The sequence below is a fragment of the Hirundo rustica genome, chromosome 6 (assembly GCF_015227805.2).
Source record: "Hirundo rustica isolate bHirRus1 chromosome 6, bHirRus1.pri.v3, whole genome shotgun sequence".
Taxonomy (NCBI): domain Eukaryota; kingdom Metazoa; phylum Chordata; class Aves; order Passeriformes; family Hirundinidae; genus Hirundo; species Hirundo rustica.
In genome coordinates this window covers 2,266,862-2,293,491 of record NC_053455.1, presented here as the reverse complement: position 1 = coordinate 2,293,491, position 26,630 = coordinate 2,266,862, and the positions used below count along the sequence as shown (strand labels likewise).

Sequence of the window (26,630 nt, the reverse complement as noted above, 5' to 3'; positions counted from 1 at the left end):
GCAGGGCAGGGACAGGCGCTCTCCCCGCACCGACCCCGCAGCGCCGCCGCAGCCCCGAGCGCAGCTCCCGCAGCGGCGCCGCCGGGCGGGCGGGCGGGCGGAGCGGGTGACTGACGGGCGGCTCGGCCAATCGCAGCGCGCAGCGCACCCCCGCGCCGGCGGGCGGACCAATGGCGGGGCGGGGGGGGCGGGGCCCGGCGCTGCGCGCGGCGGCGGGCGGCGGGCGGGCGGCAGTCGGCGCCGAGGCGCGGTGCGGTGCGGGTCGCTCCTCCGGCTCCTGCCGCGGCCGCCGGAGCCGCGCCGCCGCCCTCCTTCCCTCCCCTATGGAAGAGATGGAAGAGGAGCTGAAATGCCCGGTGTGCGGCTCCTTTTACCGGGAGCCCATCATTCTGCCCTGCTCGCACAACCTGTGCCAGGCGTGCGCCCGCAACATCCTGGTGCAGACGCCGGACTCGGAGTCTCCGCAGAGCCGCCGCGCCTCGGGCTCGGCCGTCTCCGACTATGACTACCTGGACCTGGACAAGATGAGCCTGTACAGCGAGGCGGACAGCGGCTACGGCTCCTACGGGGGCTTCGCCAGCGCTCCCACCACGCCGTGCCAGAAGTCCCCGAACGGGGTCCGCGTGTTCCCTCCGGCCGCGCCGCCTCCCCCGGCCGCGCTGGCGCCGCCGCCGCCGCCGCGCAACGCGTGCCTGACGTGCCCGCAGTGCCACCGCAGCCTGGTGCTGGACGAGCGCGGGCTGCGCGGCTTCCCCCGCAACCGCCTGCTCGAGGGCGTCATCGACCGCTACCAGCAGGGCAGGGCGGCGGCCCTGCGGTGCCAGCTGTGCGAGAAGGCGCCCAAGGAGGCGGCCGTGATGTGCGAGCAGTGCGACGTGTTCTACTGCGACCCGTGCCGCCTGCGGTGCCACCCGCCGCGGGGACCGCTGGCCAAGCACCGCCTGGTGCCGCCGGCGCAGGGCCGCGTCAGCCGCCGGCTCAGCCCCCGCAAGATCTCCACCTGCACCGACCACGAGCTGGAGAACCACAGCATGTACTGCGTGCAGTGCAAGAGCCCCGTCTGCTACCAGTGCCTGGAGGAGGGCAAGCACTCCAGCCACGAGGTCAAGGCGCTGGGAGCCATGTGGAAGCTCCACAAGGTGAGCCCCGGCCAAGCCGCCCTTGTTCCCCCCGCTACGCGTTCCGTCGTCCCCGGCTGGCGGGCTGGGAGCGTCCGTCCTCTCCTCTCCCATTCCGTGTTGCACCCTCGCTCGAGGGGAGCCTTGGCATCGCGCGGATGATGCTCCCCGCGGGTCCCCAAATCCCGGACCCCGCAAGCCGAGGTCCCATCAAAGGAGGGTGATTCGGGGACATCTGCGCCGCGGAGCTGGGAGAGAAAGCGACGGGGAGCGATGGTGTGGGGAAGAGGAGGAGGAGGATGGAGGCGTGAAATCCACGGCGGGGACGGAGGAGCCGAGGGGTGCCACCTCCAGCCGCACACGGAGTCACTGGGAGGAGGAGGAGGAGGAGGAGGAGGGGTGGCAGCGGGCAGCCGGGAGCCTGTCCCTGAATACTGATCAGCTGCTCCCCAGCGTACTCGCCCCCAACGCGTCCGTGCTGGAGGCAGGGCTGTGGCCATCATCAGCTCCAGCTCCATCCCTCCCTCTGCCTCCTCTCCCTCCCCGCAGCAGCGGCCGGAGGAACTGGGGCAGAAGTGACTGGGACGCGGGTGGACAGGGCGCAAGGGGCTGGGCGTCACTGCTTGGATGAACATCGGCATAATCGGCCTCCGCTCCAACAGATCGGGGCGGGTGGGGGGCACCTGTGACCCCTCCCCGGTGGAAGGGACCGGGCTGGATTGCCTTCCAGGAATATCTCGGGATGCTCTGGCCGGTTGTGTGGTCCGTGCAGGATGCATTTGTCCGGGCTGGACCCGAATTGGGTCAGTGGGTGCGTGCGGGGACGAGCTGTCGCTTGTCCCGGTGCCCCAAAAACGGGGGGAACCACGTTATGCTGTGGGGAGAAGGTTTCGGTGGTGCTCGTTGCTGCTGGAAGGGGCTTTCCCTGACCCCCCCTTTGCTGGGAGCAGGAGCAGCTCCTCTCGGGATTTTCAGAGCTTTTGTGGAGATGTGCCAGAGCAGTTTGGTGCCCTTGTCCCTGTCCGTGGGGGGCAATCCCTGGTCCCAGAGCTGCTGGCAGCCAGCAGGAACATCCAGCTGGAGTGGGATGCCCAGGATCAGATGGCACAGGTAGTGTGGAATACCCAGGATCAGGATGGCACAGGTACTGTGGAATGCCCAGATCAGATGGCACAGGTACTGTGGAATGCCCAGGATCAGGATGGCACAGCTGGAGTGGGATGCCCAGGATCAGGGTGGCACAGGTGGAGTTGAATGCCCAGGATCAGGATGGCACAGGTACTGTGGAATGCCCAGGATCAGATGGCACAGGTGGAGTGGGATGCCCAGCATCAGGATGGCACAGGTACTGTGGAATGCCCAGGATCAGGATGGCACAGCTGGAGTGAAATGCCCAGGATCAGATGGCACAGGTGGAGTGGGATGCCCAGGATCAGGATGGCACAGCTGGAGTGGGATGCCCAGGATCAGGGTGGCACAGGTACTGTGGAATGCCCAGATCAGATGGCACAGGTGGAGTGGAATGCCCAGGATCAGGATGGCACAGGTGGAGTGGGATGCCCAGGATCAGGGTGGCACAGGTACTGTGGAATGCCCAGATCAGATGGCACAGGTAGTGTGGAATGCCCAGATCAGATGGCACAGGTGGAGTGGGATGCCCAGATCAGATGGCACAGGTAGTGTGGAATGCCCAGGATCAGGGTGGCACAGGTACTGTGGGATGCCCAGGATCAGGATGGCACAGGTGGAGTGGGATGCCCAGATCAGATGGCACAGCTGGAGTGGGATGCCCAGATCAGATGGCACAGCTGGAGTGGGATGCCCAGGATCAGATGGCACAGCTGGAGTGGGATGCCCAGGATCAGGATGGCACAGGTGGAGTGGGATGCCCAGATCAGATGGCACAGCTGGAGTGGGATGCCCAGGATCAGGATGGCACAGGTACTGGGGGTTCCCAGGATCAGGGTGGCACAGGTACTGTGGGATGCCCAGGATCAGGATGGCACAGGTGCTGTGGAATGCCCAGCTCAGATGGCACAGGTGGAGTGGGATGCCCAGGATCAGGATGACACAGGTGGAGTGGAATGCCCAGATCAGATGTCACAGGTGGAGTGGGATGCCCACGATCAGGATGGCACAGGTACTGTGGGATGCCCAGCTCAGATGGCACAGGTGGAGTGGGATGCCCAGGATCAGGATGGCACAGCTGGAGTGGGATGCCCAGATCAGATGTCACAGGTGGAGTGGGATGCCCACGATCAGGATGGCACAGGTACTGTGGGATGCCCAGATCAGGTGGCCGGGGAGGCAGAGGATGGAGCCAGGCCCCCGTGATGGGAAGCAGGCGGATCAGAGGCAGCAGGCAGGGTTTGGAGCACAGGAATTCCGCCTGAACGTGAGCGAGAACCTCTCTGCTCAGGCCAGGCTGGGAAGGGCTTGGAGCAGCCTGGGCTGGTGGGAGGTGTCTGCTGCCCGTGGCAGCGGGGTTGGAATGGGATGAGCTTTGGCTTTTCCTTCCAAATCCCTTTTCCCAGGACAGAGCTTTAGCCAGGCGCTGTTTCACTCATGTAGCTGACAGATGAGGAGCTGTAACATTATTTCAAGTGACGATTTTCTCTCACAGTTTTGGAAATTGGGCAGCGAGGTCTGGAGGGAGCTGTGTCTCTGCAGGGGTTCCCTGCTATTTCCTGGTGTTAGTTTGCTTTTTAGGGAGGGGAAGAGTCTGCGGCGTTAAATGTGGTGTTTAAGGGATAATTCAAGGAGCGATTTCAGGACCAGAGCTCAGATTGCTCCTTGAGATGCCAGCCAACAAAATCAGGTGAAGACCCCATTTACCTTGATTTATGTTACCAAAAAAAAAAAAAAAAAAAAAAAAAAAAAAAAAAAAAAAAAAAATTAAATATAAAAATCAATACCCACAATTTCCAAGCTTCATCCTGGTGTTAGGAACCAAACCACCTGTGGATTGGCGTGGTGATCCTCTCGCACAAGTGTCTGGAGGTGTCGTTTTTTGAGGGGGGCACAGCCCCTTGGCAGTGGGACTGATTTGCTGAGAGGGTGACTGTCTCGTCTTGGCTGATCTTTCCCCCCGTGATGAGCGGTGTAATGACACCTACAGCTCACAGGAGGGAATCATGGAATGGTTGGGGTTGGAAGGGGCCTTAAATCCCAGCCAGTCCCACCTCCTGCCATCCACAGGGACACCTTCCACTGTCCCACGCTGCTCCAAGCCCTGTCCACTCTGCCCCTGGACACTTCCTGGGATCCTCCCAGCCTGGAATTCCTTCCCAATATCCCATCTAAATCGACCCACTTTTAAAATTTACCCCCATCAACCAGCCCCTGAACTCTCTTGCACTGTTCCAGCGCCTCTCGGTGTGAATATTCTTTGGGATGCTCTTTCCTGGGGTGCCTGGACGAGCGGTTTTTCCTGGAAGCAGCAGCGTTCACGCCTCGGTGGGTGATTGCCAGGCCCAGGGCAATCAATCCCTGTGAAGTGCAGCGTGCTCCCCTCGGATCCAGATCCAAAGGGCTTTTCACAGCCCTCTTCGGGAACCAGTTTTCCCTTTCCTCCCTGAGCTTCTCCGGGGTGAAGATTGAAAATAACCGGTGCTGAGGCACAATCAGTCATCGTTCAGGGAGCTGGGATTTCTAAGCTGGACACAGATTGTGGCAAATCCTCTCTCTCTCCTCGTCTTCCTGTCAGTTATTGGGGTAAATACCCAGAGAAACGTAGGGGGAAATGAGTTTTTTAATCTGAATGGTCCCAGTTTTGCGCAGGTATTGCAGCTGCCTGGGTTTTCATCCTGACAAGCTGGAATGCTGCTTGGCATGCCCGGAAGCAGGAGCACAAGATGGAGCTGGATCATTTATTCCTGACGCATCCCGGCCCCTCTTGTTTTCCGCTGGAGATGCGTGGAGAGTGCAGGCTCAGCAGCCTGCTGATGCGTTCTCGTGGATAGATGGACGCATGGATAGACGGATGGAAGCGTGTGGACAAACACAAATGGACTGGGAGGGATCTCCAGGGGCTCTGCTGTCTCCCACAGCCCTGAAATCCCAGCCAGCTGATCAAACTCGACCTTAAAATCATTTCACTGTTGCCGGCACGGGTTAAAAGCGTCTCCCAGAAGTTTGTGGGTTCTGATTTTGGGATTTGAAGCAGGTCTGGACATGTTCTGGGTTGGGAAATGGAGAGCCAGCCATGCAGAGCTCTTACTCCCGCCCGTCCCTCAAATGCTGAGTTCTTACCCGTCCCTCTTGTGCCCGACTCTGCTCTCGAGTCCCTGGCGCTTGTCCCCTCCCTGGGGGTGGCACACGCCTGCCAGAGGCTGTTTTTGTCTTTGCCATCCCTTTCCCAACTGCAGCCAAGGCGAGCCTGGGTTTGCACTGGAGAGAGGCTGAAGAGGTCCCACGGTGAAAAGCTGCTGCCGTTTTTGGGCAGGGCAGGGGGCAGCTGCCTCCCCCCTGCTTTGGGCTGGCGCCGTGGGGCTTTGCCCCTTCTCTCCACTCCCATCCACTTTCCTTTTGTTCTCTGCCTCCAGGGAAGGGCAGCAGGGCCGGGGAAGGCTCTGGAGCACAATTCCCGTGAGGAGTGAGGTGCAGTCCCCACCCCTGGAGGGGTTTAAAAGCCCTGTGCGTGTGGCACTTGGGGACATCAGGGGTGGCCTTGGCGGCGCTGGGGGAAGGGTTGGACTCCGTGACCTTAAAGGGCTTTTCCAGCTTAAGTGATTCCAGGATTTTAGAGCAGGATTCTGAGCTGGGACCACTCTCTCCTTGAGGAGGTCAGGCACGTCCTGGCCCTCTCAGAGAGGAGCAGAAACATATCTTGACTTTAGTGGAAAGAAAACAGCGCTCTCTGTTTTAATTTTCCGTGGGATTCAACTGCCTGGGCTGGAGACACGAGCTGTCCTAGGATTGCAAACCTCTGGAGGCTGCAGCGGAGCTCAGCCCTGGGAATTTCCAGCCCACGCCGTGCGGGCTCAGCAGGGATGGTCAGCAGGCAGAGGTGACACCTCGTCAGCACCGCTGGCACCTGCAGCTCAGCTCCTCCCGTCCCAGCACCGATGGAATGAGGGATGCGGGTGATTCCCGTTAAGAACCAAAAAATCACACGCTGGGACTTTATTCAGGCTGGTTTGGACGTCTGGAGGGAACCAGGGATGGGAAACACTGCAGGGGCCCCTCAGTGTGTGCCCAGAGCCAGGACAGGGACGAGCAGAGAGGACTTTTCCTTCGCTCACTTGGCCAGGGCTCCAGAGGAGCTGCCAGAGTTGGCTGCCAGAGGAGCTTTTGAGGGGAGGTTGGGACACTGGGAATGTGCTGCTCTGGTGTCCACGGGAATTCCTGTAGCCCACGGGGCCTGGGGAGGTATCCAGGGAGTTGCTGTATGACCAAGACCTGTTTGCATTTGCAAAGTAAAATATTTGCTGTTTAAAGGGGAGCGGGGAGAATCCTTTATGTTCCCCTCTGCTGTTTCCCAAGCCTGGGTGTGATGTCCTCCCTGAATCCCAGCACCCTTTTTCCATCTCCAGCAGCAGGATCCATCCTCCCCTTCTCCAGCAATGCCCAGCAGCCTTCCCACCGCCTCCATTCCTCTGTGGCCAAATCCAGAGGGTGGCAAACAGGCTGAGAGGCAGGGAAAAAGCAAAGAAATGTCAGGATCTGGAGCAAAAAATCTGATGAGGAGAGGCTGAGGGAGCTGGGAAAGGGGCTGAGCCTGGAGAAAAGGAGGCTCAGGGGGAACCTTGTGGCTCTGCACAAGTCCTGACAGGAGGGGACAGCCGGGGGGATCGGGCTGTGCCCCCAGGGAACAGGGACAGGACAAGAAGAAACCATCTCAGGTTGCTCCAGAGGACGTTCAGGTTGGATATTTGAGAACATTTCTTCATGGAAAGGACAGTTAGGCATCGGAAGAAGCTTCCCAGGGCAGCGCTGGAGTCCCCATCCCTGGAGGGATTTAAAGCCTGTGTGGGTGTGGCACTTGGGGACATGAGAATTTAACGGTTTAAAAGTGTTTTCCAGCCCGAACGACGCTGTGATTCCCAGCAGCCTGTGCCTGCCCGGGATCCAGAGGTGATGCTGCCTTCTCCCGTTCCTTTATTTGGACAAAAGCTCTCTGTCAGGCGGCTCTTTGCTTTGCACTCACTGCAGTTAATGGAGTAAGGAGCCACCCCAGACACCCTGTTAATCAAAGGTAACACGGTCTAGCGAGTTCTCCCGGGGGATCTTGGAGCCCAGCAGGCAGGAGGTGACCTCTGAGTTATTTTGCAGGTGGAAATGGGCCCGGGGTCATCTCAGAGTGAGTGTAAATCACTGCAGCTTTTATTCCATTCCAGTGGGAAGTTTAGATTAGATATGAAGAAAAAATCCTTCCCTGTGAGGGTGGTGAGGCCCTGGCACAGGGTGCCCAGGGGAGCCCCTGGATCCCTGGAAGTGTCCAAGGCCAGCCTGGGACAGTGGAAGATGTCCCTGCCCATGGCAGGGGTTGGAATGGGATGATCCTGAGGGTTCCTTCCAACCCAAACCGCCCCATGATTTTGTGTCCAAAAATACACGGGTCTGAGGGATCCACGCTGTGCTGCACCATCTGCCTCAGGCTCTGGAGCGCCTCAGCGAGCAGCTCGAGCACTGCTGGGGTCCATCCTCACCCACAGGGTTCCTGCACTCTGTCAATACCAAACCTTTTCCATTCTCCCACGCCTTTTCTCTTCTTCTGGCCACGTGATGAACGAAGGACCCCCCTGGCTGGATCTTGCTGCGAGTCAGGAGCACCCCGGCTCAGAGCCGGGGGAATGAACCCAGGGATTGACTCTTGTCTCTCTTTCAAGGAAATTCCAGCAATATCCACGCCCAGAGATTCCTCTGTCACCACATCCCTAGGCTGGAAAAAACCAGGAGAGTTAGGAAGCAGAGCAAGCACTGCACGTGGTGTTAAATAAATTTACCCGAGAGTGTGGAAAGGCTTTGCTGTTTATTAACCAGGTTTCACAGGATGCTTTCACAGAGCTGACATCGGATCTTTGTTGGGAGAACGTTCTCAAGGGGCTCTGGGGCTGCTCTGCACTGCTCACTGCTGCTCTTCAAAATAATCCAGCGCTCAGAAGTTTTGGCTTTTAAAGGGAGAACTCTGCTTGGTGTCACAGAATCCCAAAATGGGTTGGAAGGAGCCTTCAGGTTCATCCCATTCCACCCCCTGCCGTGGGCAGGGACACCTTCCACTGTCCCAGGTTGCTCCAAGCCTTGTCCATCCCGGCCTTGGGCACTTCCAGGGATCCAGGGGCAGCCACAGCTTCTCTGGGCACCCTGTGCCAGGGCCTCATCTTCCTCACATCCAAGAATTCCTTCCCAATATCCCATCTGAATACTCCCTGTTTTCTCCTCATGCTGTATGACCACAGATTCCTCTCCGGAGTCCTGCTCTGCACTTTCCAGCAACCCAACACGTACCACTGGGAGATATTTCCCTTCCCTCTCCTGATCTTGGAATGAACTTTGAGCAGCCTTTGATTATCTCCTGTTCCTCACACATACTCATTTAGTTCAGAGTGCCTTCAAATTGCGTTGCTCTTCCCAGCTGTACCAAAGAATAATTAAAGGAAAGCTTGGTTGAAACGTAACAGCTCTCAGAGCTGCTCTTCTGTCAGCCTTGGCCCTTGTTTTGTTTCTTCTTGGGAAGAGGCATTTCTACCTGTTAAATTGGCTTATAAATAAGCCAGCTCATTCCCTGCTCGTTCAGCTCGTCCTGCCGGGATGAATTGGATAAATTTCTATTTAGAGCAAGCACATAAAGCAGAGAGAGCCGGGGGGATAAATCTCTGGTGACCCTGGCTCAGGTAACGCCCTGGAAGGAGAGAGGCAGAGGCTGGAATTGCTGTGAGGAGTGAAAGCTCTCAGGGTGAGTTTCTCCAAGCCCCACGGACCATCCAGTTGGGAAGAGCAGGATGGTTTGGGGTCTGGGACCATGAGGGTCCTACCAGGTGCTCATAAACAGGGAACCTACCAAACCCTTCGACAGGGAGACAGAAATAAACAGAAACGAGCTCTCGGCCACTCCAGCGGCACCTCCCCGAATAACGCAGGGAGCAGACGGGAGCTGAGAGCAGCAGGTCAGAAAATTCACCTTTCCTGTCAAAAGGAAAATTTTGTTTGCAGTCTGAACCGGCTCATATTTGGCCTTCAGAACCGGATGCAGCTCTGGGGACAGCCTGACCTGGAGCTGGCTGGAAAAGCTCAGCCCAGGCTCCGATCAGTGCAGAATTTCAGATTCAGTTTGAAATTTTCCTGCGCGGCAGGGGAGGGCGGAGGGGTGACACCACAGGCAGGGTGCGAACTGGGGTTTGGGCCACGTTTTTTTGTGTTTAATTAGCCATTAAATTCCCCGTGTCACAGAAATAGAGGGGTGTTAATAGGAACCCTCTCCCGTTCCGTGGGAGGGATCTGGCAGTTGAGGGAATTCCCGTCAGCGTTAATTACCCTTTCCCCTTTATTAACCTTATAGGAGTTGATGGGGTTTTTTTTTTAAAAAAAAAAAAAAGGGGGCAAAAAAAAAAGCTGGGAATTAGATGTTAATAAGGATGGATAGTGCCTGGAGTGCTGAGAGCCACGGTTGCCATTCCCGAGAGGAGCAGGTCGCATCCGCAGCTGGGATGAGGGGAGCTCGGCTCCTCGGGAGCAGATGCAGCAGCACGCAGCCACTGGAGTGGAAGATCCACATCTGTGACTTCCAATGCCTCCTGGAAATCCCAGGAGATCTCCTCTGGAGATCCCAGCCTGGCTGCCCACACTGGGGCTGCTGCTTCCTGCTTGGTGCAAAGCCGAAACACCCGGGAAATATCAGTTAAATTATTTCAACCCTGGAAACGTGGAGCATCTTTCTGCCAGCGATCCCCTTTTTTTTTTCATATTTTTTAATTTTTCATTTTGGGCTTTGGATCCTTGCACTAAATCCCGGTTTTTTTCCCTTGCTCCTGGCCTCTCTGGGTTTGCACGGTCAGTTCCCCTCTTGTTGCTGTTCCCTGTGGCAGGATCGGGGGGTGTGTGAATTAACGATGGGTTATGGTGGAGGGTGCACAGGGCATCCTCAGCATCACTCCTGACAGCCTGTGCCGTGGAACCGCTTCCCACCTGCAGCTCTTGGGCTTTTCTCTGGTGAAATCCCGCTGTTTTCCCAGATAACAACTGCCCCCGGAGTTAAGATGGATTAATTCACCGATTCTGTTGATTTCACCATTTTTCTTCTCCCCGCTCCCTTTCCCTGGAAGTGTTCCAGGCCAGGCTGGATGAGGCTTGGAGCAGCCTGGTCTAGGGGAGGATGTCCTTGCCCATGGCAGGAGGTGGAACCAGATGGGATTTGAGGTCCCAAACCATCCTGGGATCCTGTGATTCCCAGGGTCTGTGACCTGGGGGCTTTGCTGCGCCTGTGGGATTCCTGCCTGGGAAGGAACTTTCTGTCTGCAGAGGCAAACTCAGAGGTCTGAGCTCGATCCCGGTGTCAGAGCAGGTCTCTCTGTCAGAGGATGGAAAGCTGGGAGAAGGGGGAGGTTGTGTCAAGCTGTGGAATGGATTATTCCTAACAAGGCACATTTATTGATTTCGGGACACAGCCTCTGCTCTGAGGGCAGAGCCTCTGTTCCCTTCCTGGCAGGGCTGTTTCCCCCACAACACCCAGGGATCCAGGCTGGGGCAGGGGAGGAGTGGGAAGGCACTGGCAGGTGCAGCGCTGGCTGTTTGTTCTTCAGCAGGGAGAGGGAATTGTGGCAGCATTTCCCTGAGGATGCTGGAAAGGGAACGGTGGGCTGGAGATCCGCTCTGAAATCAAATCCAGTGTCTCTCTGAGCTCTGGGCTCTGGGCTGGGGTCCCAGACCCCCCTGCCCAGGTCCCTGACCCTCCAGGGCAACCAAAGGAATGCCCTGGACTCTAACACCTGCCGAGGATTTGCTCCGTCCTCCTGGGCAAGGAGTTGCACAAAGCCCCGCTGTCTGCCCTCTGCCAGGAAATGTGTGCTCAGCACCGGTGGGAATTCATAGCGGAGCACACGGAGATGAGCTGGGAATTTCCAAAAACGACGTGGAGGAGCTGAGAGGGCTGGGATCCCATCAAGGACACAATGGGAGCATCTCCCTCCCTCCCTGGGAAAGCTCTTCCACCCTTGCTCAGCCTCAGATCGAAGTCACAGAGATTTGAGGCCATGACTTAAATGCTTTCTCACGTCGGGACGCCAGAGATGATGAACCGGGGGGAGCCCTTGACGTGCAAGCAGCGCTGGATTAACGAGGCGCTGGCCGAGGGCTGCCGGCGTCCCTTGGCTCCGTGACAAATGCCGCCCTTCCCTGGGAGCACAGCACTCATTCTTTGGGCAGGGTCCGAGGCGGAGGAGCGCGAAACGAGCTTCATCCTCCGTGGCCGTCCCCACGTTGGCTCCTCGGTGCTGCTTTGTGGCTCAGCCAGCTCCCCCTTTGCTGTGCCACTCCTGCTCCCCGGCCAGCTCTCCGTGGGGCTGTTCCCTCGGAGCAGCAGCGCTGCCGGCTCGCGTCACGCCGTCACGCGGAGCCCACGCGCGGCCGGGGCCGTGCCGGATCCCGTCCTGCACCAACGCCTCTTCCACGCTGACGGTTTGTTCCCGGGAAATGAGAACCTCGGAGGGCATTCGCTGAGGTCTGTGCCGCCAGCAGCCCACACCTCGGTGAATCAGAGCGAGAGCTCAGACGCGGTTTCTCACCCCGGAGATTGATTTCTCGCCTCCCCCGGAGCGCAGCAGTTAAAATTTGTGAATATAGGAATTTTTTTTTTTTTTTCCTCCTAATTTTTTTTTTCTAATTTTGTTTTTTTTTAACATTTTAAACGTTGCCCTCTGGCAGTGGATGCTGCACCTTCCCGCTGCCCTGCTGAGCACAGATGACAGCCCAGACTGAGGGGCAGGGAGGATGGGCAGTGGGAGCCGTGCTGTGCTCCGGGAGCTGTGGCCAGATGAGCGAGCGCTCGATCCATCCGTGGCTTGGGCTCTCCATTGATTTCCTGCCGTGGTGCCAGGCTGTCAGATGGGGAAGGACAGGCCACAGGCAGCTCCAGGCAGGATCTTTTCTCCATTCCTGGCTGCCAGGTGGCTCTGGCCACGTCTCTGCCAAGCTGCCAGCTGACCGCTGCCTGTTGCCACGCTGTGCTGTTTGATAGTGCCAGATGTGGCTGGTTGGCCCGGGATGTGATTCCTGGATGAGCTGGGAAGTGCCAGAGGAGAAAAGGAGGCTCAGGGGGAACCCTGTGGCTCTGCACAACTCCCTGACAGGAGGGGACAGCCGGGGGGGTCGGGCTGTGCTCCCAGGGAACAGGGACAGGAGGAGAGGGAACGGCCTCAGGCTGGGCCAGGGGAGGCTCAGGGCGGACAGCAGCAGGAATTTCCCCATGGGAAGGGAGCTCAGGGCTTGGAACTGCTCAGGGAGGTTTGGATTTCCCATCCCTGGAGGTGGCCAAGGAATTCCGGGAGGTGCCACTCTGTGCTCTGGGCTGGGGACAAGCTGGGGACCGGGCACAGCTGGGGCTGGATGGGCTGGGAGGGGTTTTCCAACCTCAGTGATTCTGGGATTCTCTGGGATGTCCCATCACAGTGGGAAGCCTGAAGGAAGAAGGAATGTGCTGTAAGGTGGGAGGAGGAAAGGGGAAAGGGAGTAGCATCCTACCCACTCTCAACATTCTCCATCCCCTGCTCGCAGGGCTCCAGCAGCTGGAGACACTTCAGGGGCAAAGATGTTTTGTTCAGGGTTGAACAGGGCTTGGAGCCGCCTGGTCTAATGAAAGGTGTCCTCAAACATGAGCTCTGAGCACCTCCTGCAGCTGTGGGATGTTTCTCCAGCTGAGAGGGGAAAGTGGGATGCTTTCCTGGGCCTCCTGCAACTCCTGGGATCGCCTGCGGCTCGGCAGAGGCAGCGACAGGAGGGTGACGCTGCACAAGGTCATTTGTGGCAATTAGCACAGATTGCCTTGGAGGGACCTTGTGCACTCAGCATTTGGCACCTCGGTCCGTCTTGTGATGCATCCAGAGGAAAGCCAAGGAATAATTTCCGTCTTGTGATGCATCCAGAGGAAAGCCAAGGAATAATTTCCGTCTTGTGACGCATCCAGAGGAAATGATTTACGTCACGGCTGCGGCAGGCTGTGTGAGGTGGGATGAAAGCCCCTCCTGCCACTGTGCTGGGTTTGGCTTCCCCAGAGCTGGCAGTTGTCACATGCTCCCCAATCACGGCGGGTCCCAGAGCTTTGGGCTTCACAAACCCGCCCGTGAGCCCGGGAGGGAGGGATGGACTCGGTGACAGGGCCTGCGGTGGTGGTTTTGGACTGAAAGAGGGTTGGTTCAACCTAGGTTGAAGGAGGAAATTATTTATTGTGAGGGTGGCGAGGCGCTGGGGCAGAGAAGCTGTGGCTGCCCCTGGATCCCTGGAAATGTTCCAGGCCAGGTTGGACAGGGCTTGGGATAATGGTGTCACCGAGACACACAGAGCAGTCACACGCAGACAAGAGATTTCGCAAGGCAGGGGTCCTTCTGCTCCCAGCTCACAGCGGGGAGAGCCGAGAGAAGAAGAGACCCCTTTGTTTATTCTTTTACTTTTTATACATTTGTGGGTCCAGCAGAAGATTGGCTTTTTGGGGTTTCCACCCCTCAGCCTCAGTGGCCAGACCAGTTGTCAGTTACAATTGTTTTCAGGTTAGAAATATGGAAACAAAGGACAGAGAATGAAAAACAAAGGATTTGTTTATGTTACATCTGTGGGAAAAGGTAGAAAACTGCTCTAATATTGTACAGTAACTAAAAGATCTGACTCCATTTATGAAAATCAAAAGGCTAATAAAGAAACTCAGAAAAAACAGAGTAACAATAATGGGAAGCATCCCTGCCCTTGTCCGGGGAGGGAATGAGATGAGCTTCAAGGCCCCTTCCAACCCAAACCATTCCATGGTTCTGTGATTTATTCACAGCTAGCATCAGGGAGGTCATGGCTCTGTTCCCTGCCAGCGAGTGTGTTACAAACAAGAAAATAAGTGTAACTTAAAACAAGACCTGCCCGAGGGGTTTGTATTTATGCAGCCCTTCCTGAAGAGGTCACATCCCAGCAGGGCTCCTGAACCCAGGAAAAATCCACTTTCCTTGTACGTGCCTCCACCCACAGCCGATTTAAATTCGATATGACAGCTGATTTAAATGAAATATAACCAAGCTTATGAGGCCAACACCTTCAGCTGGTGGGAGCTGCCTGTGCAGTTCAGGGGGGCTGTGCTGATTTAGCCTGGCTCAGACTCCCCCATGAAACACGACCTGTTCCTAAATGTGCTTCACAGGGATCCTGAGCAGGGTTTGGTGCCTCATCTCCGTCCCTTGGCAAGACATTTATGAAATAATTATTCATTTTATCGCAGCCATTCGATTTAAACAGCTTATGTGGTCTGGGGGTCTCCAAGTTGATTTGCAGTTGCAGTTTGAAGGAGCCAGGAGATCTCTGAGCACAAGTAATGTCACAAATGTGTGTCCAGCGTGGGATTTAAGGCCTGCTTCTGCCTCCTTCATTTCTCCTGGATGTCAGGAATATCTGCGGTAACCTGAAGCGATTGATTCCTCCGGCGTGGGGTTGGTGGAGTTTGACTCCGAACGTAGGTAATTTATATAACGCCTTATGTAACAACTCGCTGCCTTCACCACTTTGCATGTGCATAAATACATCAACCAACCTCTTCCTGAGGGAGAATCCTTTAAAAGCAGGTGCCCTTGGTGGCTGCACGGCCCTGCAGCAAAAAAAAAAAAGGTGTTTATTCCGAGGCAGGGCTGCTGTAGGGATGATTATTTTTGATGCCTGTGCTCCGAGTGGCAGATGGGATGGTCTGGAATTAAATAACATGAGACATCCCTGGCCCTAGATGGGATATGAGATAATCCAAGGGCTGGAGCCCCTCTGCTCTGGAGCCAGGCTGGGAGAGCTGGGAATATTCACCTGGAGAGGAGAAGGCTCCAGGGAGAGCTGGAGAGGGACTGGGGACAAGGGATGGAGGGAAGGGACACAGGGAATGGCTCCCACTGCCAGAGGGCAGCGATGGATGGGAGATTGGGAACTGGGAATTCCTGGCTGGGCTGGAATTCCCAGAACAGCTGTGGCTGCCCCTGGATCCCTGACAGTGTCCAAGGCCTCTTTAGGTCCCTCCTTGGTGGTTTTCCACGTTGGGAATGCCGGTGGCAGCTCAGAACCCACGGAGCTGTTGGCTCCTGGTGCTGCTCCACGCTCAGGGAATGTTTTTGTTGTTTTGCTGGGAGCCCCTTTCCCTGGGCTCGAGAGAAAGTTGGGAAGGACAGGCCTGGGCAAGCTTTGCTTAGTGGGCTGCTCTTCCTTTCTGCCTTCAAAGCTGGTTGTGAGTTTAAATGGAAACATTAAAATAAAGCAAAGCCTTCAAGGGAAAGGAGCAGGCCCTGGCACTGCTGTGACTCAGCCCTCGCCTTGGAAAAGCCAAGGGAAAAAAACAAAAAGGGAAAAAGCCACTGGAAAAAGCCCAAACTTCACATTTCAGGGTTCTGTTAAAAGCCCTGGCTGTCTGTGACATTTGTGTGCAGGCTCTTTGTCCTGGATTCCCTCGTGAGAAACCTCCAGAGCCTCCTGGTGAGGGTTTTTTATCTCCTTTTGTGTTTAGAGCCGGGAGTCTGAGTCCAAAATTCTCAGTATCCAGGGTTCCAACATCCTGGCAGTGCCAGTGCTCCCAGGCTGGAGCTGAGGGCACCTGGGTGGGACAGCCAGGACAAAGGGCATCCATGGGACAAATCCAGGCTTTGCCCCGTGCCCCTGGATGGGCAGGGACAACCAGGTCGTGGCAGGGACGCTCAGGCTGACCACCTGGGAGCTAATTAATAATCAGGGCTAATGAGCTCAAGCTCACTGGGCTAATCCTGCTGTGGATCCAGCTCCGTGGGGTGGACATCCCACAGGTGGGACAAGAGGAGATCGGCCTCAAGGTGCACCAGGAGAGGTTTAGGCTGGATATTAGGAGAAATTTTTTTTTTTTTTTGCCCAAAAAAGGGTTGTGCAGTCACAGCACAGCTGCCCGGGGCAGTGGTGGAGTCCCCATCCCTGGGGGGATTTAAAAGTCATGTGGATGTGGCCTTGGCACCCTCAGCCCCATGTTGTTTTAGACCTCTGTCTGTGGCTCCTTTCCTCCTTAGCTTGGTTTTTCTTTCTTTTTTTTTTTTTTTTCCTTGAAAGCACTTTTCCCTAAAAAAGAACCCCAAACCTATTACTGAAGTAAATGTGAATTATCCCCGCCCTGCTCCCATCCCCTGGAATTTCCTGGATTCCTCACTTCTCCACAAATAATCATGAGTGATTCATGAGTCCATCACTGGCTTCCCTGGTGATGCCAGGGTGTGATGCTGTGCTCCAGTGGCTCAGATTCCCTCCAGCTGCGGGGACAGAACCCCCTCACTCCTCGTTCTCTGTGGAAACACTGACAAGCTCCTCGTTCCTTCCTAATTAGCCAGACGTCCCTTCTTATTAAAGATTAATATTTTTTAAAAGGCAGTCATTATCTCGGCTCTTCCAAGGGTTATTGATTTATTCTCCTTCCTTTTTTATTGATGGATCTACCACCTTCTCGTAATCCATCCCTGCCTCTCGTCCTCCTTTCCCTGCACTCTTCCCGGCTCTCCTGCTGCCTTCGATGCTTTCCTCACTCGGTGCCTCCCTCTGGGGTTTGTTTTCCTTGGGAATCTCAGGGTGGGCTCCCAAGAGGCCACTTCTGAGCTTGAGGGAGTGGGATTTCCAGAGAGAGCTTGGGTTTGCTTTCCTGGTGGCCACTTCCAGCCCCCAGCCAGAGGAGGAAAAGGGGCCCGTGAAATTCCTCCTGTGCCCAGTCTGCTCCCTGTTTGTTCTCAGACTGGGAATGAGATGCTTTCCCGTCTCTGTAAATCCAGCTCTCTCCATGTTTTGAGGTCTCTGTAACCCAGGCTGGCTTTTTGGGTGTCTGCAGCCCCGAATGCAATCTGGTTGCTATCACATTTTGGGATTAATCCCAGCTCCAGCCCTTTCCAACCTGGGATGCAGCTGTAGGGGCTCAGAGCCCTGGCAGAAGGGGTTACCAGAGGAGAAGAGCTAATCCCCATGTTTTTCCCGTGCTTTCCCGTGTTTGAGGTGAGGTCTGAGCTCCCTAGGTGTGCATTCCACCCCGTCCGGCTGAGTGGTGCATTCCCAGGGCTCCGGTATCCATGGTGATGGGAAGGATTTCTAAAGCGCTGCTTTGAAGGAAATGTGGAATCCTGGTCCTCGGACCTTCCCTTCGGTCTCCTGCAGAGCTCCCAAGGGCAGAGCAGGGCTGTGGAGCCCAAGGAGTCTGGCTCTGCTTTGTCCCCACGATGAGACCGCAGTGGGTGACGAGGTGGGAGCAGCTCTGCCCAGGAAAAGATGTTCCTGGCAGGCAAAAGCTTTAAAAGCTTTTTTTTTTTTCCTTTTTTTTTTTTTTTTTTTTTTTTTTTTTTTTTTTTTTTTTTTCTTTTGGTAGTTTTTTTGTGGGTTTGTTTTGTTTTGGGTTTTTTGTTTGGTTGGTTGGGTTTGGTTTTTTGTTTTTATTTTCCAGTCACACAGCTTTGGACATAAAAAACTATGGATTAGGAGGGACCTCTGAGAGCTCAGCTCCAGCCTTCTGCCCAGAAGCAGCAGCAGTAACTGAGGGAGAGTTTTCCAGAGTGATTTGGGTCGGAAGGGACCTCAAATCCCATCTCATTCCACCCCCTGCCATGGTCAGGGACACCTTCCACTGTCCCAGGCTGCTCCAAGCTCTGTCCAGCCTGGCCTTGGACATTTCCAGGGATCCAGGGGCAGCCGCAGCTTCTCTGGGAATTCCATTCCAGGGCCTCCCCACCCTCAGAGCCAGGAATTCCTTCCCAATCTCCCATCCACCCCTGCCCTCTGGCAGTGGGAAGCCATTCCCCGTGTCCTGAGAGCTCCAGGTCTTTGAGGCTGCCTGGAATCTTCCAGAGGCTCCTGGCTGAAAGCACAGATCCAAGGTGATGCTCTCCAGGGAGCATTTCCCATCCTGTTGGAGGAGGAAGAAATGAAGCAGAAAGCCCAGGTGATCCATATTTTCCTCCTCCTTCCTCCTCCTCCTCCTTCCTGCCGCCGTGCAATCTGATTAAAAGCAGAAAGCATAAAATTAGCGGTGATTACCTGCGGCCCCGTGGCTGCCGAGCAGAGATGCTGCAGTGGCTGAGCAGGTGGGTAAGTCAAGACGGGCAGAGCCGCTGCTCCCTGGAGATGTGAGGGAGAGGGAGCTCAGGGAAGCTGCTGGGAATGCTCAGGTCCCTGGAATGTGTTTTGCTGACGGCTCTGGGCGTCCCCCGTTACGCGGAATGTCTCGGGAGGTTCCAACGCGTCGCTTTCGTGCTCGTCGCCGCGGAACACGGGCTTTCAAGCGACGCCAAGTGAAACAGCGAAGAGGATGTTTTAGGAGAAGCCACATCCTCCTAAAAAACCACGTCAGGCGAGCAGAGGGAGGAGGTCAGGTCGGCGGAGGTGGATTTTCCTGGAGAGATGATGGCTGGTGGCGCGCAGGGATTTATTTGGTCAAGTCGACGGGAGGGCTCAGAGGAGAACCACAAAAACCACCCGAAAAAAAAAAGGTGCTGTGAGCTGTCCTGAATGTTGGGAAAATTCATGGCAGCCCCGCCTCAGCTGGAGGGTGGTGGTGGTGTGGGACACCCCGGGATGGGGCGATTGCAAACCGTGGTGGAGAGCGGCCGGAAAACGAGACCTGAGGGAAGAGCAGCAAGCTGGGAATGCACTGGGAGGAGGAGAGGAGCTTGGAGAGGGGATTGGGATGGTCTTCAAGCCTCGGGCAGGCTGGTGGAGGCTTTGTGTTTCCATGGGTGCAGCAAGAAGTTTGGCACTTCAGTCCTAGCAGTGGAAACGTGGTGAAATTCGTTTCCCCTTTCCCACTCTGGGATTGGGAATTTTGGCACATGGGCGATGGCCTGAATGAGTGCTAATGACCCCAAATCCCATCTCCTTCAACAGGGATTAGCCAGAATCCCATCAGGAATGGGAAAGATGGCCTGGGGCTCATCTGATTTAGGATTTGAGCCAAGGTTGGAAATGACCAAATGCAGGCTGTAATCATAAAATCATGGAAAAGTTTGGGTTAGAGGTGACCTTCAAAGTCATCTGCTCCAACCCCTTCCATGCTGATCCTGTTTCACTTCACACACCCCAGGCTGCTCTTCACAGTTGCACATGGTTAAGAGAAGCATCCAAAAGGAACACACACAGAAACCCACATTTTGTACTCTTGTAGGACTTCGGATGTGTCCGAGGTAAGCCTTGAGTGGGAGAGGAGAGACCTTTTGTTTGGCTCCTTCCCTTGGGAAAGGCAGACAAGCTTTTGGGTACAGCAGCCCATCCTCGGAGGCTGCAGCGCCGAGGATTCCTCAGGAAACGCCGGGAGATGAGCGCAGAACCACTTTGCGGGGATGCTGGAGGATGTTTGTGCTCCCCCCTGCGCAAGGAAAAGTTCTGTGTGTCCACAGCCAAAGGGAATGAGATGCCATCTCCCATCTGCGCCTTTGCAAACCTCCCCTGGGCTGAATCCATGAGTAAATTGTGTAAAATCCCGGCTTTGGGCAGCAGCCAAAGAGGCAGAGGGCTGCGAAATGAGGAGCTGCTGCTCAGGCGCCGGGCTGGGATCGTGGAGAGCCGTGGTTTGGGCTGCCAGGGACGTCCTGCACAGGGCTGCTGTGGCTGTGGGACCTGCCTGGTGACAGCCAGGACATCAGCCACCTGCTCCTGCTGCCTGGAAGGTGCACAAAGCGCTTCTGCCTCCTGAGTCCGAGTGCCCCAGAGCTGGCACTGGGAGAGGTGCCCAGTGCCACAGTGGTCGCCTGTGGCAGAGCAGGGCTGGGTTCCACAGCTCCTGGGTGCCGCATCTGGGACAGGCTCAGGAGGAAGGCGCTTCCCTGAGCTGCCCTCTGTGGCGGGACTTCATAGGGTCGTAGAATCCCGGAATAGTTTGGGTTGGAAAGGGACCTTAAAGCTCATCTCATTGCTGCCCCTGCCATGGCAGGGACACCTTCTGCTGTCCCAGGGTGCTCCAAGCCTTGTCCAACCTGGCCTGGGGCACTGCCAGGGATCCAGGGGCAGCCACAGCTGCTCTGGGCACCCTGTGCCAGGGCCTCACCAACCTCCCAGGGAAGAATTTCTTTCATATATCAAACCTAAATTTCTCCTCTTTCAGTTTAAATCCATTCCCTGTGTCCTGTCCCTCCATCCCTTGTCCCCAGTCCCTCTCCAGCTCTCCTGGAGCCCCTTTAGGCCCTGCCAGGGGCTCTGGAGTCTCCCTGGAGCCTTCTCCAGCCTGGACATCCCAGCTCTCCCACCCTTGATGGTCATCACCCAGCCACTCACAGCCATGGGATGTGTTTCTTTCCCTTACTGCCTCAGTGACTGCTCAGAACTGGAGACTCCAATACAATTTGCATTTCTAGGCAATTAAATGTCAAAGCAAAGTCAAGATGCTGGCGAGCTGTCAAGGCTGTTTATGACTGAGCCTGGCTCCAGCAGCCAGATGGTAATTAAAGGCTGTAGGACAAGACAAAAGGGTGGTCAATACACTCCCTGCAGGAGGAGGAATTACCCCACAGGGCTCTCAGCCCTGGGTTAGGGCCAGGACCGGGGTGGGGAAAAAAAAAAGAATCATTGTTTATGCAGTTAATCAGGTTTAAATTTAACTCCAAACAATGTAATCAGATTTAAAGACTTAATGCAATGATGGGATGGGGGAGCTGAAGCGTGAGTAACCGCTGGAGTGGGGAGGCACTGCTGGGGTTGGAGGCAGATGGAGCGGGATTTTAAGGCACAAAGCACCGGATCTGCGGCGTGCACGTTCCTGGGTGCTGGGCAGTGCCTGCACCACAAGCACTGCCAGGGTGGGAGATGGAGGAGGAGATGCTTGGTGCTCGCATGCAGTGGTGACCACATCTGTGTATTCCTGTGCTAGTTCTGCCCCAAAAACTGGGTGTGCCCGTCCCCTGACAGCTTCATGGCCTGGGTTTGTCCACAGCACCTTCATTCTGCACAGGACACAGATCTTGACCAGTGAGATCATAACCTGAGTCTTTGCTTCCGTGTCTTTTTCATCCACCATGGAGGAAAATCTGTGTCTAAGGAGACAGTGTTTGCCTGCTGGAACTACCCTCACCACTTCCAGGAGTGTCCTCCAGATTTTTTGAGTGAAAAGATGCAGCAGTGATTTGTGTCCTTCAAATTCAGCGGGACTGTCTTGGTTTGGGAAGACAGGTGTCTGCTAAGGAAGGCAGGAGCCTCCCTTGGAATGGAGAATGCAAACCCCCCTCCCTCTGAATTATTATAATTTTGAAAGTAAGGGGCTTTCAGGCAAAGATATGGGAATGGGAATAACAGTTCTTTACTAGGAATATTAAAAATAAAAATGTAGCAGTACACAAAAAGCAAACAAATGAAAAAGAAAACCCATCCATGGTCAGAGCACAGGCTGACGCGCTGCTGCTCAGGGTGCTGGGCACAGCCCAGCCCAGCCTCCTGCAGTGACAGATGTGGTTCTGGCAGCAGGGATCCTGCAGCAGGGTGCAGTTTCCCTCTGCAGCTCCCGTGGTGCTGGGATGGCTCCGGGGCTCCTCTGGCAATCCCGTGCACACGGGCTGTGCTGCTGTTCCCAGGGCCAGGTGTGATCCAGCTGGGAATGCTGGGCTCCTCCCCTGGCTGCAGCATCTCCCGAGGGAGGATGGAATTGTCTCAGCCCTGCAGTGAGCCTGGATGGGCCAGGAACAGCAGAGATCCCTGCAGGGAGGATGGGTCCTGGAAGGGATAAAGAAAACACCTCCCCAGGCGGTTCCAACAGACGGGAATAGAATACACAATTTTGGTTACATCCTGCACTGCAACCCAAGACAAGGACCCAACCCTTTCCCTAGCCCTGACCTGACTGGAAGTGGTTTAGATTGGAAGGGGTTTAGAGCTCCTTGACCTTTTCTGGCAGTCATTCCCCCAGTGCTCACTTGTTCTGCATAAACAGGAGCATTTCACAGCGATCCCTGAGGAGCTCATTTTCTTCTGGATGAGCTCAAACCCTCTGGCACTCCTCGGGCCTGAAGCAGAAGGGAGGTCAAGTGGAGCAGTGGTTTTTTAGGTCGCTGAGGAAGACAGAGGCGTTTGCTGCCTGCGGGATATAATTAAGGATGGCCACGACACCATCAGTGTTCAACACCCTGTTTTTCATGTTCTGGGAATCCTTGGGAAGAGCTGAGATGCTTGACCATGGCTCAGTGTTCCCTGAGCATCGTGTGAAAATCTGCTTTGGTGTTTGTCATGGAGAGAGGCTGCTCTGTCTCTATTTTTTTCTTTTTTGTCTCTAAATTCTAAAACTGGTGAGAATTCATAGCAAGAAACACAGAATGGTTTGGGTTGGAAGGGATCTTCAAGCCCATCTCATTCCAACCCTCTGTTCATGGCAAGGACACCTTCCACTGTCCCAGGCTGCTCCAAGCCCCAGTGTCCAACCTGGCCTTGGACACTTCCAGGGATCCAGGGGCAGCCACAGCTCCTCTGGGCCCCTGTGCCAGGGCCTCACCACCCTCACAGGGAACAATTCCTTCCCAAAATCCCACCCATCCCTGCCCTCTGGCACTGGAAGCCATTCCCTGTGTCCTGTCCCTCCATCCCTTGTCCCCAGTCCCTCTCCAGCTCTCCTGGAGCCCCTTCAGGCCCTGCCAGGGGCTCTGAGCTCTCCCTGGAGCCTTCTCCTCTCCAGGTGCAGAGGGGCCCCAGCCCTTGGAGCAGCTCTGTGTCCCTAGGGATGGGTGCAGACACCACAGGGACACGTGCCAGCAGGGAAGGGATGGACAGCTGTCTGGGCTGTGATGAGGCCGTGGGAGGAAGCAGAGAGATCCTTTGTCTGGAAAAGGCCCAGTGAAGATCCTTCCCAAGGATCCCTTCAGCAGCTGTGCCAAGCCACGTCTGCAGGAGCACCGTGCTGGTGGTGGCAGGTCACTGTCACCTCGTGGCTGCTCTGAGCACCTGGTGACCCTTCCAAATCACCCTGCGTGCCCAGGGCTTGTTCGGCGTGTGTTCCCAAAGGTGCATGAGGCTGGTGACAGGCAGGGGACGAGTCACAGCTGTCCTGCAGCTCCCTCCCCCGTGGGGCCTGCTCCAGCAGCGTCCTGGAAATGCTGGGAGCTCTCCTGGATCAGCACTCGCAGCCACGTCCCTGGGCAGGTTCTGGGCTGGAGGAGCTTGACAGGCAGAACAAACACAGAGCTGCCCCTGCCCTCCTCTCCAGGGGAGCTGAGGACGCAGCATCCTGCACACACTGCTCCTGGATTTGGGGAAAGAGGGATTTTTAAGCACTCTTTGCTGCTCCCAGCCCTCAGAGGGAGCAAACCCTTGCCTGGGGAAGAGCAGCCCCCAGGGCTGTTCCATGGGACCTTGCCCTCCTGCTCCTGGAGTTTGGAGCCCGTTTCCCCCACAGCTGGGACAGCACATGTCCTTCTACACTGGGATGTTCATCTGTGTGGGACATTCCCAGCAGGCTCCCGCTTCCAGCTGCAGCTGGAACAGGGGCAGGAAGGTGAAACGAGCAGAGCTGAACCCGTGCAGAGAGATCCAGAAAGAAGAGAGGGGATGGGAACGTGTCCAAGCCACCAAGGAGAGGGGAACCACAGAGGGGAAGTGTCACCGAGACACACAAAGCAGCCACACGCAGACAAGAGGTTTTGCAGAGCAGAGGTTTCTCCGATCCAGCTCAAACCGAGACAGGGCGGAGAGAGAGCCTCTGTTTTATTTCTTACTTTTTATCCATTTGTGGGTCTAGCAGAAGATTGGCTTTTTGGGGTTTCCAACCCTCAGCCTCAGTGGCCAGACCAACTGTCAGTTACAGTTGTTTTCAGGTTAGAAATGTGCAAACAAAGGACAGAGAATGAAAAACAAAGGATTTGTTTATGTTACATCTGTGGGAAAAGGTAGAAAACTGCTCTTAATATTGTACAATAACTAAAAAGATCTGACTCCATTTAAGAAAATCAAAAGGCTATAAAAAACTCAAAAAAACCAGGGTAACAGGGAAGGCTGGAGCACCCGGTCCTGCTCAGGGAGCCTTTGGAAAAGGGGGTGGTGACAGAAATCTGTGGGTGGGAGCAGGGCAGGACACGGTGCTCAGCTCCATCAGCACAGCCAGCACTGGGAGAACTGGCCTGGATGCAGCTCCTCAGGGATGGGCTGCCCTGGAAGAGGCTCTGGAATGGCACCACAGGGCTGCACTGAGGCTTCCTGCTTGAGGTGAGAGGATTTTGGGGTCAAGCCTGGCTGGAAAAGGTCCTTCTTGGTCAGAATGAGGGGAAAGTAGCTGTTACCTCCAGAAGAGAGCTACAAGAAATATGGAGAGGGGATATTTTTATAAGGGCATGGAGTGATAGGACAGGGGGGAATGGATTCACACAGAGAGTAGGTTTAGATTGGATATTGGGAAGGGATTATTCCATGAGACCCTGGCACAGCGTGCCCAGAGCGGCTGTGGCTGTCCCTGGATCCCTGGAAATGTCCAAGGCCAGGCTGGAGTAACCTGGGACAGCGGGAGGTGTCCCTGGCCTTGGCAGGGGGTGGAACTGGATGAGCTTTGAGGTCCCCTCCAACCCAAACCATTCTGGGATTCTGACATCACTGGGGCTGTCTGCTGCAGTCAGGCACATCCTGGCAGGTTTCCTTTCCCTGGGGATGATGGAGGGCAGGACACGTTGCAGACGAACACCCAGGACAAAATAACCCAGAAGAAGAGTCTGTGCTGAAGGGAACCTGCAGAAATTTGGCTTCCTGCTACCCTGGAAAATGAGGTGCACCTTACCCAGAGCTGCTGTCCTTCTGCTCCCCTTGCCAGGAGAAAACTCTCTTTCAGTTCTCTCAGTTTTCTCAGCAGTTACTGCTGCTGCTTCTGGGCAGAATGCTGGACCTGAGCTCACAGAGCCGGCCCTGAACAAGCATCCAGGAGAAATCCAGGGAGGTGCATTATGGAGTTCCCCACTGGGCTGCTGCACCGCTGTGGAAGGAAGTCAGTGCGCAGCAAAGAGTAATACTGCTCATTAGTGCCAGGTAATCAAGGCAACGGATCCAGTTATAAGGAGCCTCAGGAAGCAGAGTTCAGCTTCTGGAGGAGGTCAGAAGGAGCTGGCTCATCGAGGAAGATCTCCCTCATCTCAGGCAGCCACAGAAAGAGCATTCCTGTCGTTCTTAGGAAGCAACAAATTCATTGCAGAGCCTTAACCGGAGAGAAAGGCCTTCAATGGAGCCAGAGCTGCATTTCCTGCGCAGGCTGCTTAGCAGCTAATCCCCCCACAGCAGCTGATCCCTGCTCCTTGTGGCATTTTCCCTTCCCTCCTAAGCCTCAGAGCCCTGGATTCCCCTCACCACGGTGCAGCAGACAGAAGGGAATAGGTATTAAAGACTCAGCTGGTGTCCTGAGCGCCAGGGTCAGCTCCAAGCGTTCCCTTTTGTTTCCCCAGCGCTGCCCGCTGAGCTGCAGAGCTCACATCTCCCTCTAGGTCACCCTGCCAGGGTCCAGAGGTCACCTCTGGCTCAGGTGGAGTGGCTCACACAAAAAATCCCAGTCAGTCGTCTCCAGGGACATCCCAGGGCACAGCAGAGAAGGAGTTGCCTCTGCAGGAGGTTTGGAATTAAGTAAGGGGCAGTGGAGGAGGCTGAATGAGAAAACTGGGTCAGAAGGATGTGGAGCTGCTGGAGTGAGTCCAGAGGTGCCGTGGAAATGCTCCAAGGGCTGGAGCCCCTCTGCTCTGGAGCCAGGCTGGGAATGTTCACCTGGAGAGGAGAAGGCTCCAGGAAGAGCTCAGAGCCCCTGGCAGGGCCTGAAGGGGCTCCAGGAGAGCTGGAGAGGGACTGGGGACAAGGGACGGAGGGACAGGACACAGGGAATGGCTTCCACTGCCAGAGGGCAGGGATGGATGGGAGATTGGGAACTGGGAATTCCTGGCTTGGAGGGTGGGGAGGCCCTGGCACAGGGTGCCCAGAGGAGCTGTGGCTGCCCCTGGATCCCTGGAAATGTCCAAGGCCTGGCCTCTGCAGGAGCCCAGGACATAAGGACCAACCCTTAGCAAAGCTGGGTGTCTTCTTGCCAGGGCTCACATCCCCAGAAAAGCCAGACTCAACATGGGTTTGGAATTCTCTTGTCCTGATTTCCCCTCCCCCTTGATGCAGGGGCTGCAGCGCTTTCTCTCAGGGACACAACTGGATTGTCTCTCCTACAGCCTGGAGAGTGAACCTCATCACCAGCTCACTCAAGAAATCGATATTTGGAGTTTTTCGTTTCTGTCCTTACCTCATTTGCCCCTGTCTGTCCCTGTGGGAGAGCAGCAGCTCCTGGCTGAGTTTTTCTCAGCATCCCTGTAATAGATCCTGCAGTTCTGTCTGTGCTTTCAAAGGGACCCGTGTCAGGTGTTGGCAGGGAAAAGCTAAGATCATTTT

General features: G+C 55.7%; 1 protein-coding gene across 11 annotated transcripts in view; it reads left to right on the top strand.

The window, feature by feature from the left end:
• Window positions 1–248: 248 nt before the first annotated feature.
• The window catches only part of TRIM9 (tripartite motif containing 9), a 69,861-nt gene continuing 43,479 nt past the window's right edge, over window positions 249–26,630 (top strand). For all 11 annotated transcript variants that reach the window (XM_040067846.2, XM_040067839.2, XM_040067845.2 and 8 more), the window contains exon 1: window positions 249–1,139. In XM_040067846.2, coding sequence (XP_039923780.1) covers window positions 324–1,139 — 816 coding nt within the window. In that variant the 5' untranslated portion in view covers window positions 249–323. The remainder of the gene's footprint in view (window positions 1,140–26,630) is intronic.